This window comes from Piliocolobus tephrosceles, chromosome 8, assembly GCF_002776525.5.
Source record: "Piliocolobus tephrosceles isolate RC106 chromosome 8, ASM277652v3, whole genome shotgun sequence".
Lineage (NCBI taxonomy): Eukaryota > Metazoa > Chordata > Mammalia > Primates > Cercopithecidae > Piliocolobus > Piliocolobus tephrosceles.
This window is the reverse complement of record NC_045441.1, coordinates 109,580,014-109,596,567: the sequence shown is the minus strand read 5'-3', so window position 1 is coordinate 109,596,567 and position 16,554 is coordinate 109,580,014. Positions and strand designations below refer to the sequence as shown.

At 36.8% G+C, this 16,554-nt stretch overlaps 1 protein-coding gene across 13 annotated transcripts in view; it reads right to left on the bottom strand.

Annotated features, from left to right (window-relative positions):
• ST7 (suppression of tumorigenicity 7) overlaps positions 1-16,554 on the bottom strand; it is a 280,691-nt gene that overhangs the window by 209,145 nt on the left and 54,992 nt on the right. For 3 of the 13 annotated variants that reach the window (XM_023228195.2, XM_031936068.1, XM_023228196.2), the window contains one exon: positions 10,300-10,512. The exons of 8 other annotated variants lie outside the window; for them this stretch is intronic. In XM_023228195.2, the coding sequence (XP_023083963.1) occupies positions 10,300-10,312 (13 nt within the window). In that variant the 5' untranslated portion in view covers positions 10,313-10,512. Of the gene's footprint in view, positions 1-4,678; positions 5,094-10,299; positions 10,513-16,554 lie in introns of those variants that run through there. 2 more of the 13 variants (XM_026454311.2, XM_023228200.2) reach the window with 1 other exon arrangement.

Genomic DNA, 16,554 nt, shown 5'->3' with positions numbered 1-16,554 from the left:
TTTAATAATAATTAGATGTTTATTTTGAAAAATGGTCTAGATGTGAACAGCCATTTTTGAATGACCATAGTTACTATTCAAATCTCAGCCAATTCACAGAAATTACACACCAAAACAATAGGCCCAAGTTTAATCTCACATGTGACCAGTTACCAAGAATGGCCTGAGATGCACATAAAAGAGTACAACTCACTTGTTTCTTTATCAAAGAGATGTCTGTTGAACTACAGTATCTTGGTGATTTAATATTGCTAGAGTATTATTCATTTGACTACCTCTCACACAATGGCTCAAAATTTGAGAAAATTATCTAGTTCTTGGTAACATGGTACCACACTCCCTATTAAAACTGAGAAGCTGTCATTTTCAACTTAATGCACTCATCAGTAATGAAAACAAAAAGCAACAACTGAACTTTTGGTGCCCATCAAAGACAAATCACATGGCGTATCAAACTGTATCCCAAATCCTGTCCAACAGCTGGCTGCCTACCCCAGGTGATGTAAATATCCAAGGAATGGCAGGGAATATGTGTGGACCAGCCACACCAGAGCTAAAAAGGACTCCTGACCCCCCTGACACACCCATCCACTAGTTTCTCATCTCCACTAAGTTCAGGTGGGGGGATCCTATTAAAGCTTTGTTGGTTCTTTGGTGATTTATTTTCTCCATCCACAGATGGTCTTTTTAATTATTATAACTATACAAAAAATTTTGGAAGAGGATAAAATAATTCTATTTGCTCCAGGGGCACTCTGTTTCTCAGGAGGTAAGGTGTTGCTCTCTTCACTGGACTAATAAGGTAGGTGCTTTGGAAGACGCATTAATGTGTTAGACTAGGGCACAATTCCCACCACAGTACATCTTAAGCGGTACCCTTGAGAACTGAAAAAGCAAAACATGGGAGGGGAGACAAGAGGAGGACTGAGCCCAATAAATGCTAATTAAATAATTCATCATACTTAAAGTACCCACTCTTTGAAGAATAACTGGCTTTATCAAGGAGGATGTAACCAAATGTCAGCAGTGCAAAATCAGTTTTCCTCAAAACCATTTACTCCACAAAAAGAAAGGATGAAACTTTTTCTCCCTCTCTCCCTAAAAATATTTTCTCCTCTTATAAAATTTTAAGAGAAAATAATAAATTTATTTTAAAATATATCATTAAATCGGCCAGGTGCAGTGGCTCACGCCTGTAATCCCAGCACTTTGGGAGGCTGAGATGGGCGGATCACTTGTGGTCAAGGGTTCGGGACCAGCCTGGCCAACATGGCGAAACCGCATCTCTACTAAACAAAAATACAAAAATTAGCCGGGCATGGTGGCACATGCCTGTAGTCCCAGCTACTCAGGAGGCTGAGGCAGGAGAATCGCTTGAACCCAGGAGGTGGAGGTTGCAGTGAGCCAAGAATGTGCCACTGCACTCCAGCCTGGGCAACAAAGCAACAGAGTGAGACTTCGTCTCACACACACACACACAATATATATATACGTATAAAATTAAATCAAATTAAGAACCCTAAATATGCATTTTAATTATCACCCTCCTCAACAAAACTTGATAGTACTTTCTTCTTACACCTAAATTATTCTGACCACAGAAACTAAAATTGTATTTCTTCAAAGCAGTTAAAGAGGAGACATACTATTCCCATTGTTAGACATGGGAAATTTTAGCAAAGGAAAAGCTCAGCGAAATACATCAAGATGGTAATAAACAGAGTTACAGAAGCTATACTTCCTGCTTTGTGATGATCAGTGTACACGTACTATAGAACACCCATTTCAAAGTGAGCCCAGAATAGATTGACTGTGACCAATCTACACAACCGTGGGAGATTCAGATTCACTAAGTCAAAGAGATGAGACTAGTATCTTTGGAGATATTGAACTAAAGCAGTATCAGGCATAAAACACCATTTATTAATTCTATTGTCATAGTTCTGTAAGTCTTTAACTTTGAAGAACTAGGGTTTACTCTTCAACATAAATGTTTTGGTATTTTTAAAGGCTTTTTTGTGTGTCGTTTTTTTGGTTAGGGAGGGTGCAAGTATTTAAAACAGTATTATTTCAGTAAGACAGAATGTGTTATAATGTGACATCCAGGCTACTGCAAATTCCTGCACTCAAAGATCTGAAACATAAAATCAACTTAATCAATACAATATTTGAAAATGAAGACATGTCCTTCTCTTATAGGCAAAGAGCAAGGGGGAGATAAAGAAAGTTTAAAAGAGGCACTTACAACTTGAATCTATGGCATCAGAAGTCAGAATAGTGAGTACCTTTTCATGAAGAGGGGAAATAACATTGACTGGGAAAGACCACAAGAGAACTTCCAGGGGAAATGGAAATGTTCTGTATTTTGATCTGAGTAGCATTCTACGGGTATAAACATGGGCAAAAATTCACTGAGCTGCACACTTAGACTTAAGCATTTTACTGCATGTAAATCATACCTCAATTTAAAAAGTAAAAGCATCCTATATAAGCAAGGCGCTGCAACCATAATCAAGGATAAGAATCATGAAAATCAGAATAAGTTAGAAAAAAATTAACTCTTTCCAGGATCTACCACAGCACTGTATACAGAATAGATAGTTAAACAAGTATTTCTTATGATAACTTAGTAAGAATACTCTAGATGGTTTGGGAGATCCCTTTTGAACTAATTGGAATTTCAAATGTGACTATTTTCCTGAATATGCTAAATATAGTTTCAAACCTAAAAAATAGCCTCCAAAAGGTTGAAATCAAAGGCCTAGAAAGCTATGTCTCAGAACACAAAGAAAATACACTTGTCCTAACACTGAATGCAGACTTAGGGTATCTTCTTTTTTTTATTATTATTATACTTTAAGTTCTACATGTGCAGAATGTGCAGGTTTGTTACATAGGTATACACGTGCCAAAGAAGGCAATTCATTTTCAACACAATATCCACTGACAGTATGAATCTACCTATGGTCCTCAAATTATAAGCAAGAAACAGAGCTTAACACTCACAAAAGACAAAAAATGTTAAAAACCTTCATGATAATATTCTGTCTTCTGAACGGTATTTTATTCTCTTCAGTAATCTGGTAGCTATGGAGACCACAAGCAACCAGCAGTTTTCACACATACCATACGGCACATAGGTGATATTATCAAAAGATCAGGTTTGATGATGGGGAAAGGCTATGTGTCTGCTTGGTAACACTGAGCAGACAATGTTAGAGTCCCTAGTCCAAGAACCAAAGACTTCTGCACTGAGTTTTAACTTCCATTTTTGGCTAAACCAAGTAACAGGTCTAATTTTCCTTTAGTATATAAATATTTCTGCCCATACCTAGGCTCCCACATAAACAAAATCCCATGACTGAAATGAAACCGGATGGTCTTTGACACTTTGTGATCTATTTCTATTTCTTAGATAACCAATTGTAAATGTACCATTAAGCGAATTAAAAAAATATGCCTAAATTATTAGGGAGTAATACTATCACAGGCTGAATGGGATATTAGGTGTCACTATTATTCTAACATGATTTTGATTAGGCAATGTGGTAGTCTGAGATGAGAAGCTTCTACAGTGAAACAAAAGTAACCCTTTTAAAAAGCCAATTAAGAAACAAAAGAACTGAGGACTATTAGCTCTCTTGAAACACTACTATTCTGCAATAATCAGCTATGCACAAATAGTCACACTGATCACCTGTGATCAGAAAACAAAGGTCAAACTACAAGTTCATAAGAAATCGGTTCCCTAAATTCCTGCCCTAAACCCCTTCTCCCTGGCAAAGATAGTGCCTTGCCAATATTTAATGCTCTAGCCAGCAGGTTGAAAGTCTCTTTAGAAATTCTTATCTCTTTTAGAAATTCTTAACTGTCATCTTTGCTAACAGACGATGACAAAATATTCTGCAGAGCCTGTAAAACTGCATTGATGTTATATTTCTATGCCCAACATTAAATATTCCTCACATAGGTTGGTTATAATTTTTAAAATATCAATTGTAGCCATCTACAACTACTGTCCTGCCTAGCCCACTGTGCAGGGCCTTCTCTGCACAAAAGCAATTTCATTGTATAAGTTTTTAAAAAGATATGATCCTGCTGGGCTGTGATGCTAGCCAGCATATCAAAATTGAAGCCACTGTGGGAAAAAAAAAAAAAAAAAAAATCCATCCTTAAAAATAAAGCTATTTCTTATTCATTTTGAATCTACATATAATGTCTATATGTTTTTGTAAAAATATGGAAGAAGAGTATATAATGATACTATTTATCTCTTTAGATGAAAAATTTAAGCCTTTCTTTCCTTTCTAATAAACACTATCATCTCAGATCCTCCCAGTATCTATTTTAAGGTTTAAGCACCATTATGGAGCCTGCAACAATAGATCAGTGACAGGCCTGATCCCATCAATTAACACATTCTAGGGTGGCTGTATGGATTCTGGTCTTCCTACCTCCCTCTTAAGAGGCCTGGTTTTGACACATTGACATCCCTGGCCTTAAGGATGAATAACCCACTTAAGGGGAGTTCCTTCCCTGAGACCAATTCCTTTGTAATTAGAGCCAAAATACAAAGGTTGTTAATGACCTAAGGCGAAGTGATATGAACTCTAAGCCAATGAAACCATGACAGCAAGCAGATTTCTAAATAGCAGAGAAGTGGGATCCATTTACTTACATGACGATTCAGTGCCAAACATGGCTGGCTCCAGAGGCTGCTTTTTAAAAATTAGAAGAAGAAAGAAAAGGGGGGGAAAAAAGAAAGAAAAGCGAGGAGAGTGTACATGTGAGAGTGAAGAGATGAGCCGGCTACACAGCAGGGGTCATGAAGCCAGACAATGCAGTCCAAGCTGTGTCCAGCTGCCAGATTCTCCTCTTACGAGCTTCAGTTTTCTCCCGTGTGATTGAAATGCAAGGTCTCTTAACAGCACCAAAAACCGAAGAGCTGCTTTTGAAAATCCACTAGGCAAATGAAGGCCGACGTGGCTCTTCTGGGATGCAGTGAGGCTGGACTAGGTAGCAGCAGAGGCAGGACTGGGAGCAGCAGCAACAGCGGATACTGCAATCCCCAGCCCTGCTGTAGCAGTAAGACAATAGCAGGGCTTATGCATACGCTAGATGACGTCAGGGACACTGCACAGACTGACTGCGCCGCTTGAGCCAGAGGCTCCAGGGGCTCCAGGAGAGCAGCGTGATTGAAAGGGGAATTCCTTTGTCACAAAATGCACAAGACCGAGAGCCACGTATATATTCCCCTCCTGCGCAGCTCTTCATCCCAAGATACCAGGCAGTAAAAGAGGACTCAAAGAAATTAAAATACTGGCTTTAGAGCAATTAACCACAAAGACATCATGCATATCAGGCTTCTTGGTTTTACACAGCATATAGAAAGAACTTTTCAAGGGAATTAAGAATATCAGAAGTGAGAAAAATTATCTGCCTTTAGAAGTAATTACGGAAGAGTTCATTGTTATTTTCTCGAAGCTTATGGTAGATTGACAGATCAAGGATTGTATACTCAATCACAAGTATGTGAAAATATGTATACTATTACACATATATTCTAAGCACATAAATACATACAAATGTAACAGTAAAATAGTAATCTTAAGTACTTAGAACACTGCTTGGCACACAGTGAGTACTCAAATGTAGGCAATTCCATTACTAGCTATCTTGCAACTATTATTCAAATGTGAAAAACGCTGCTCTAGGAATATATTTACATACATGTATTTTTCCTATTTTTTCATCGTGACTTACATGAATTTCTGTCATTTTCCAGAGCAACTCAGTCATTTTAAGGCTGTGTGCACACACCTCTGTGTACCTCTGTATGAGTAAGCATTTGTGACCAACACATTTCTTTTTGATCTACCTACACAAAGAAATAATTGAAAATATTTTTTCTCTTGACTCACTGGAACAAAAAAATGTCTTCCTTCTTTACCATATTCTTATAAATCTGTTTTTAAAGAAAAAGTACTAGAACCATATGAACTTTCATTAGCTATCCAATACAAGCCCCCCCAAAAAAAAGTTTTCTTATGTTTTCAAAATACTGAAATGCACAAAAAATAAATATATATACATATATACGTAACCCCACAATCCCACACTTTTAAAATCATATACAGTAGAAAGTTCAATAGTTCAAGTCTCCTCTCCACCCATTCATCCAAGGTATATACCTTTTCTAATTAATTTCTTGTATTCACAAAGACATGTCTTCCTCTCAATACAGTTTTTAAATATATTCTGCTATGAAAGTGGAACCACATATTACTTTAATATCTAAAAATATCATTAGTACTTTTTCTGGTCAGTATATGTAGGATCTACCTCATCCTTTTAATGACTGCATAAGATTCCATTGCATGAATGTACCACAGTTTATTCAAGGTAACTTGATCTTTAGCTTACTAAAAATGCTGAGCCATTAAGAACAACATGTGATGATGCTACATTAGATAAAGAACAAATCATCTGTTGCAGGAAAGAATAACAATTAGCTAATACTGAGTGTTTACTATGTGCCAGGCACTATCCTGGGTCCTTTACATGTATAATCTTCATAATAACCCTACAAGGTAGATACCACTTTTATCCACATTTGACAGATGGTTGATTACTTTGTCGAGGTCACACAGGTAGTGAATGATATACTGGGCTTCAAACTCAGGAGTCTGGATCCAATGCTCTTAACCGCACTACGATAATGCCTCTTGAACAATGAATAAATAATTGGCAAAATTATATTTAAGGATTTAACTGAAATGAAGGGAAAACAGAAACCAACTCAAAATGTGAAGGAAAAAAAATCCTTAAAAGTGAAAGGTCATCAGAGAAGAAGAAAAAAAAAAATCACAGAAAATTGCAGGAATTAATAAAAATGTATACCTCCAAAAATAGTCATGTCAACAACCAAGAGGGAATATCAATAATGGTGTTGAAATGTAACTGTAGGAAGTGGGAAAGGGTAATACAGTTCAAAAGGGTGGAACCTTAAAGACAGATGTCTTATATAAGGTCAATTTTAAATTGCATATGAGATGTTGTCACATAAATAGTCACTCAAATAGTAGATGGATGTGGCCATCAGAAAGGCAAGAGGGAAAAGAGAATGAGAAAATGGTCCCTGGGTTAGAGATATTTTCAAACAGAGGCCATAGTCTACATTTAATAACTGCTTTGTCGACTCATTTATGTTGCTCCTTTTGTTGGTTCATACAAGGGAGGGTGTATATATATGTGTATGAAAATGCATTTTTCTGAGGGCCTATATTTACTTCTTGGCACAGGCTTCTAAGAGTTAAAGGCTGTAATTGTTTTAAGTCTACTTTTGAGACAACTGCAACAGGATCAGTATGCTAAAAACATTAGGCATCTCACTTGCCAGGAAAACCGGACACAAATCACACCCTCTGACTCCTATGAAGATTTCTGTTACGTGGAGGCCTGAGGCGTTTCTAAACACTTTAGAAGGTTTGGATCCACATTGCTGAAGATCCATCTTTAACCAAAATGATTCCAAAAGTTTAGTTCATTCCAGTTCTCTTCTCTAGTCACCTCAGAGAAGGAACACAAAGTTAAATGTGTTGCCTAAAGAAAACGTAATGAAGAAAAATGAAGGATGAATAAAACTGATCTGATGTCCCTCACTATCCCTTCCTCTCCAAAAAGAAAGTCATATAATACAATCCAAACCCAAAGTGATCTTTGGCTTATCCACTCTGTCTGAATATCCCTGCCTGCAACCTTGTTCTTCCTTCACAGTAAAGACAGTGCTGTTAATTTCTAGATAAAGTTAGCAATGAAAGGAAGGATAACATTCAAAATAGTTTAGTGGTCAAAATAATAATCATTAAATGAGAATGCTATTGACAAAGAACAATTATAGCAAAAATCTTAAAGTCAGTCAATAGTCACTTTTAAAGGAAAGCCTATCATGCATTCACTCAACAACTGTTTTCTGGGAGCTTACTGTTCTACACTCTAGGCATCAGCCATGAAGAAAGTCCCTCCCCTATGAAGCTTATATCTTAGTGAGTGAGACAGAGGAACACGTGACATGTCAAGTGATAGCATGTGTGATGAACAAAGATAAAGAGGAATTACAGGATAAGGAGTAATTGAATGAGAAGGTGATTTTAGGTGGCCTGTTAGGAAAGGCCACTCTAGAAAGGTGACATTTCAACAAGAGCTGAAAAAACCACATGGTTAGCATGAAAACCACATGGAAGGAAGAGTGTTTCATGCAAAGGCCTTGAAAAGAAGTGTTTTGGGGCCCTTTAAAATTTTTTAATAATAAATCTATTCTTGAATCATCAAACATCAGTTTTGAAAGATATCCCCTTCAGTGTTATGATGATGCCGTTAGTACAAAAGTGATTGTGCTGAAAGCAAAATAAATTCTCTTTTCTAATACAAAAAAAAAAAAAAAAATCACTCTGCCATGAACTGAAAACATGAGTTGTTCTCTTCAAAGTTTAATAGACTAAATATAGCTATCTTTGCAATAAATGTGTAAATGTTTATAAAAATCACTATGAAAGACAACATTCAAAAGAGCTTCCCACCACATCAGACAGGTAATTTAATTAATGTATTTATTAATGTGGTGAGAACTTAAACCATAATTTTTCTCTACAGTACACACAACTAAATTTGAAAGTGTCATATCTGTGAATTTCTTTAAAGCCACCTTTGTTTGTTCACACTAAAGTTCTTAGTTTCTTAGTATTCTCTTGATGTCTATTTAGAATGTTAAAGCTGTACATCTTAAACTATCAATTATACATATACAGAGTATTAAGAACAACAAAGAAATGTTTTAATGGCAATATACAAACTATAGAAAACGAAAGAATTCATCAGTGATGGTGTTCTTTGTGGGAAGAGGAACAAATCTATAACTAAAAGCATACTCATAGTAAAGCTCTGTGGTAGGATTTTACAAATTTGATTTCTTTGCATATGGCTAAAATGTGTTCCTTCCTGCTTCAACGTAGTACCACACATAAAGTGAACCTTCTAAAAAGGTGGGTGCATTTTACTTCAGAGCCCTGGAACACAAATTCTAGAATGCTAATCTAACAAGGAAAAGAAAATCAAAATGCACACACAAGACACAGCTACAGGTATACCTGCTTTAGAGAAGCCCTAAAACAGAATACTAAAGATTTATAAAACAAATCTTTTGGGGCAATTAATTGCTTTAAAATGTTTTATCTTCAAAAAGTATCTACCACAGAAGTCCTTTAAATAGCAAGCTCCTAAAAGCTATATTTTAAGTGATCAATTTCACAAAACTTTTATTTGCACACTGTAATTAACTGTCTTGCCAAAGATCCACCTACAGGTATAATTTATAGATACTGTGTATGTACAGTTCAAACTGGATGCAAACAGGAATTTGTATTACACTGGGTATGAAAAGTGGCCTCTCTCTGCCCTGGAAAAAAAATCTTCCAATTCTTCATTCTTTAGTTTAAAAGCAATCTGTCAGCAAACAATGTCACCATTACCCAAAAGTTAAAATTTAGGGTAATATAATTCTTAATTCGTTACACAAATTTTGGGCAAAGACTCATGTCCTTACCTGATCACTGCTTCACCTCCCACCCACACTTTTACCCTACCAGATGTAAGGGAACCGCCCACTTACTCATCAAGCAACCACTACCCATGGTTAATCTAACCTTATTTCTAAACATGTACCAATTTACCATTCAGTGAAACTAGAAATTGAGAAACAAGGCTATGCAATTTAAAAAAGGAAAATGTTAGAAAGGTCAGAAAAGGTCAGAAAAATCTGGGCATATTTATACTCAGAAAATTTAGGAGAAAAACTGAAATCCTCCAGTTCACTTCATTACATTAACATCATCTAATAGAGCCATACACAAGCACAAAACCACCACCACAATAACAGAAACTCTGTACACTGTGTACATATTTTATTCCCTGTGTGAAATAATCTGAACTCAGATGTTTGTACTTTAAATCCTCTGGTCTAAGAAATGTGGGTTAATTATGGGTTGGAGTTTATTTTAAGTCCATTTAAGTATGATCCAACTGAAATGGAAGAAACAACAAAGGTATGTCTCAGAAATTCCCTTAAGCTCTTATCTTAAATTAATCACAATTTGGATAAAACAAATTCATACAATACTCAGGAATAAACTGATGCACAATATTTTTTAAAGTACTCACACAATCAATGTAATTTTTAAAATATAAATTCAAAATATTAAAGTAATTCTACATAACTGAAAAATATTTAACATTTAATTTTACCTGTATAATCCATAATGAAGCAGTAAGCAGGAAATTGAGTATTTTCCAAGTACAACTCTATCAGCCAGAAAATGAAACAGCTCCCTGGACCGACGAACCGTTCTGGGGAAGCCTCCTGCCATGTGACATTAAGCACACCCACACTTCTGCTTATCTCTCTCAAGCGGCAACGGCTGGGTTCTGCTCTCCTTTGCCTGGTCTTCTAAAGTCTTCCTTAGAAATGTGCACACCAACATGGCACAAGTAAACATATGTAACAAACCTGCACGTTACGCACATGTACCCTAGAACTTAAAGTATAATAATAATAAAATAAAATTTAAAAAAAAAAGTCTCTCAGGAAATAACTGTTATTTACTCCCATTTCACTCCTGTATTAATTATTAGGTTAAAACTAAATTTTGGTTTTAGGTTAAAACTGTATTTGAGAAAAAATAAATTATTTTATTCCTGTAAGTGAAAAGGACACAAGATATTCATATTTCTTCCTAGTACTCAATGAAGCCTAGTACTCAACATGAAGCCGCATAACCTGAAAGGAATCAGTGTCCCAATGTTTGTCACAATTTTGTCATTACATCCATTCATTTGATAGTACGTATGCACATTTTATCCATTTGTCCATTTGAAATACATTTGAATAATTGGAAAACAAACCTAATAAAGGTGATGCAAGAACAATCCTTTATAGCATATCTAAGACTTCCAACTCATTTATCCAAGTCCTAAAATAGACATCAGCTGGAAAGGACATATGGTCATTATTGAGAAACACTCTATCTGATGTAATCTTTAATGTCACATTGCCACATACCCTGAGCCATCTTTTCCTCCATTGCCAATTGTTTCAATCTTGAGTATATCCTAGCTAACACTTTAAATAAAATTTAACAATGGCTACTTCTACTTCATCTTGATACAATTCTTTACCTTGCCAAAAGACAAAACATAAATTTTTACATTTTTTAATCTTCTTTTTTTAAGCAACCTGAATGGTTGGACTATTTCCAATTTAGAGTTATATCAGATACCAACCCCCACCCTCCACTACCACCAAATTGCAACCACTTTGAAGAAGATGGGGTACTAATTGTTTAGAATGGTTTTGCTGGAGTTGTGGGGTGTTTGATTTTGCTTTTGTTACTTTCCTTTCCACTGAACAGGTTTCTCCACAAGAAATTATAAAGTTGACAATGCTATAAAATGCGATTTTGAATTTTCAATATAATATCAAAAGTCTGCAACACAAATTCTACAAACGCTAGGATTACTATTATCAATTAACAGTCTCTCCAATAATTTTATTTACTTTTTTACTTATTTTTATTTATTTTTGAGATGGAGTCTCAACTCTGTCGCCCAGGCTGGAGTGCAGTGGCACAATCTTGGCTCACTGCAACCTCCACTTCCCGGGTTCAAGCAATTCTCCTGCCTCAGCCTCGTGAATAGAGTAGCTGGGACTACAGGTGTGCACCACCACACCCAGCTAATTTTTGTATTTTTAGTAGAGACGGGGTTTCGCCACATTGGCTAGGCTGATCTGGAACTCCTAACCTACCATCCGCGCCTCAGTCTCTCAAAGTGCTGGGATTACAGGCGTGAGCCACCTCGCCCAGCCATCTCCAGTAATTTTATAAAATAAATAAGAAAGTACCATTTCACTCAGTCGTCTAATCAGTGCTTCCTTACCATAAGCAGAGACTATTATGCCACCAATCTGCTACAGTCAGAAGCTGTTAATTCTCATCAACCTCACCTGTCACTGTTGCTAAATGAGCCTATCTCATTTCTTGGGCCTTAATTCTCTTTATCTTAACCTAGGGTACAGACTGGGACGCTTTCCACAAGTTGTAACAATTTGATAGAATTTCTTCCTGGTAATTAAGATGTACAAATGGTTAGAACATTAATGTCATGATTGTTTTAAAATAGTAAACTCAAAATACCTGATAATAACTACCTACATTTACACGAAACTTACAAGTGTGTGGAAACACTGATTGCCATTACCGAGTATCACATGAAATAACACTTTATTTTTTTCACAATTTAGTAGTTAGCATGGATTTTTAAAGTACTTATCTAATTATTTGAGTACCACTATTTTAAGACATTTTATTTTTATGCTATATATTTTATAATTCTTCAGAGACAGATATTTCAAGGAAATGAATTTTATTAACAGAATGAGAACATAATGAAATATCTAAATTAGAAAGTATAAGACCGATGGCCAATGGAGTAGATAAATATAAAACCTACAACCTACTTATAGTTAAGTGATTTGCCATACCTCAGAAATCCAGCAGAGGGGTTAAGAGCCAGGCTTAACAGACAGAAAAGCCAAGTTTAGTCAGAGAAGATTTAACTCACACCTTAGCAGCTTATTAGATAGATTATCTTAAGCAGGTTTTTAAACCTCTCTGAGCCTTGGTTTACTCATAAATTGACAAAAGCCCTAGATCAATGCTTGGAATGTATTAATAGCTAATATGTAAATAGCACTTTGTGTGTACCAGGCATTGTTCTAATTCATGTATTAACCTATTTAACCCTTAAAATGACCCTGGGAGGTATTATCCCCATTTTATAGATGAAGAACTGAGGCATGGAGGATAAATAACTTATTGAAGATCAGAGCCAGGATTCAACTGGAGTAGCCTCTAGCTCAGAATCCTTGTGCTTAACCAGTATACAATACTGCCTGTGTAGAGTAGGTGATCATATATATGGAAGCCAAAAAAAAAAAAAATCACTTCAAAATACTAGGTTGATTCTTTCCAATAAAACCAAATCTACAGTGGGCCAAACATTTCAGTTTCAAATTCATAAAAATTCTTTTTATATTCTATGTTCAATTCCAACATATGAAAAAATTAAACAGAATCAGAATGAAAGGGATGATGTTTAGTCACTGTGATAGCTTAAAATGAGAGTGGCATTTGCCAGTAAAGCAGAAATAAGAACTCAAGTGCAGAAAGTTGCAACCATAAAAGGACCTGTCCTACCAAGGCACACTCAGTAACCACTAAATCCCACTCTACTTTTCAGTTCTCCAAATGTCACAGTAGATATTATTTGCCTGGACTATAAACACTGACTGTAACTTCAAAGCTCAACAGGAGAGCCCTCAGCTAGATCCCTCCACCTACCTCTTGAAGAATTTTCTCGATCTCCATCTCACTCTCAGCAAGTGAGACTTGCTGATACGCCTAGATGCCCCCTTCCCAAACAATCAGATCATAGTCCTCTCCAAAACGTGTAACATTCACCTAAGTCAGAAGTTCTTCTTGGGTCACCTGTTCTAGGGATCACTATCCTAACCACAACTTCCTGAGACAGCACTGGGTTGTACTTACTGCACTCTGCACCTCTGAATCCCATCCCAGAATCCTACTACAATCTAACCCTTCATGATCCAGGTTGGAGAAAGAATCATTACTGAATCAAGAGACTTGGAATCTAGCCAACACTGCCACTCATTACCTCTCTGATCTAGGATAAATTCTAGAACCCCTGTATGTATCTGTTCCTTCACTGGTAAAATGAGGAAGTTGAACTGGAAAATCCCTAAGATTTTAGTCCGACTTTAATAATCTTGGACTCTAAACCAATCACAGCCAGATGAGAAAACTCAAGTAACTCCTGCTGATACCTACTCCTTTTCTAGCCCCCACCATCCCCTCTTCTATCCTGCCAGGGCCTTGGGAACAGCCCCTCCTCAAAGGAGCCAGGATGTGTTATCCTGACCCAGTGTGTTTATGCTGGATGCTGATGTTCTGGGGAGCCTCCTCCTGTTTACAGGGACACTGTCCCTTTCTAGACAGACCCCCAGTAACTCAGCCTGGTGATAAGTAGACAAATACACACCGACACACACAAACGTACTTAAACTGTTGGGGGACCTGCCTACTAGAGGGTTCATGGTTCATGGCCTGGTGTGTCACACCTCTTAGGACAATGTGGCCTGGGTGCCAGCAATAAAGCTTCTGAAGGAGACCCTTCTTCCAGGACTTGATTGAGACAGCTGGACACAGAGTGTGAAGCCTTCCATAGATGGCAGCTCAGGGGCTGAGACACAGCTCTCCTCTCTTTCTCTTTCATGGCTTTCCTCCCTGGACTAGTGCCTGCCACGTGAGTCCACAGTCCTCTACCCTCCTCAGAGGAGGAGAACGAGCACGGCTCCCACTTCACTTTTCCCTCTTAAATCAGAAAATCACGACTTTATCATAATATCTTACATCACATTTCCAACTTATATAATAACTGACTTTGTTATTACATGTTTTAAAACACCAGGGTTGGATTACAAATGTTCACTCTACTTTTCTGCATTTCAGAAATGAAAATAGGGGGTTTTCCCTCTAGTCTCAATTCTCACCAACATGTGAGAGCTAAGTCAAAATGCCTTAAGGTTATGTCACATCCCAACTTCCCCTTATTACTAAGTCAGAACAAACATTATCTAAGATATCTCATCTTGCTGCTCTCCCAGGCTTCTTACCACCCACTCCAGCCTGCATCTGCATCAGCATTTCCTTTTCATGTTTTGTCATCCTCACTGGCTTTGCTTACTGACCACCAAGTCTACCTCATGGCCTATCCCAAAATGTGAGAATATTGCATTGAAAAAAAGGATTCTCTGGATGCAGAAGGTTCCTAGAGAGTATGCCCAGCTCCTCACATTACTGGGCTCTACTCCCAAGACCTCAAAATTTAAGTAAGCTAAGACAGATGAGCATCTAGCACTAACCAGATAAAAGAACTACCCTGTGAAATGAGGAGGGAATCCAGCTGCTCAACTCAATATCATGATCCAGACCAGTGCTCCAGATTCTCCATGGCACTAACCAAACTAGTTACTAGCTGAACCAAGGGAATGGTTCTGAGAAATCGTCAACTACCTTCACAGATAACAATCATCCTCATTGGGCACAAAAGCATAATTATGACCAAAGGCATGAGTAAAACATAATAAAAGACCTGCTTAACCAAACTCCAAACCTTCAGGTAAGGGCTCTTTCTGGATACACAACACCTGTTTGCTGTTATGCTTTAAAAGGATAGTGGCAATGGTGGCAGGATCCCTGGTTCTCAGTGGCTACAAAGCACAGATCTCTTACACGGTTGTAGGGTCCCTCCCTTCTTACAGGGGCTTCAAGTGAACTAAAATCAAGTAATCACAGCTGGAAAAAGGAGGTAAATAAGTTTTATAAGACGTGCTGTTTGGTCTCCTAATCACTGATGTTTTAATTCTACCAGAAGATGACAATAAAAAAGGACATTGGGTTTACGTGTTTAAGGTTAACCAATAAAAAAAAATATAGCAATTAATCTTGATGTATAATTAGGAGTCATGAGAAACAGTACTAAAGTTACTAAAATGCCTGATAAAAATAAGAAATATTAAGATTTTCTTCCTACAAATACGAATCCAACAATAAATATGCTTATTCATTTTACATCCTGACAGTGATGGTCATTTTATATACATTTGAATCAAAGCTTTAGTGTAATGATCAGAATCAAACTATAGGTTTGTACAACAAACAGGGAGGTACCCAAGTCAGACATATCCCTCTGTAGCAAAGCTTCTTTAGGCAAACCACAGACCTTCCTGTGTGGTTTTGGTCTGTTCACATGATTGGCAAAAGGAACCACTGGAAAATAAGCAAAGAAAGTCAAAAAAAATAGTCATGAATGGACTAGTGTGGGTTGTCCCAGAGGCAAAAACAAACAAACAAAAAAAAAGTAGAGAAATTCTTTAAGGAATTTCTTAGCTGTAGTATACAGCTGCAGTTCTAGGTAAGCAAAGAAGATCACAAATTTCCATGGTACTCCAAAACACATCATTCTCAGTGGTTTCTAGCAGGAGCTGGCAAATTCTTTTTATAAAGGGTCAAATAGTAAACAGTTTAGATTTTGTGGTACCATGTGGTCTCTGTCACAACTACTCTTACTGTTTTAGTGTAAAAATAGCCATAAACAATAAACAAATCAGTGTAGCCATATTCCAATAAAACTTTATTTATAAACTTTGAAATTAAATTCCTTCTAATGTTCACATATCATGACATATTCTTTTGAAAATTTTTCAGCGATTTAAAAATGCTTTAAAAAAAATGTTAGCTTATTAAGTCTCACAGAAACAGGCAGCCCATGGGCTACAGTTTGCCAACCCTGTTCAACAATATTTACTGTGGTTGATTTGACCTTTCCCTGCAAGAGCTCTATTCTTCAATTAGGTCTCTGCCA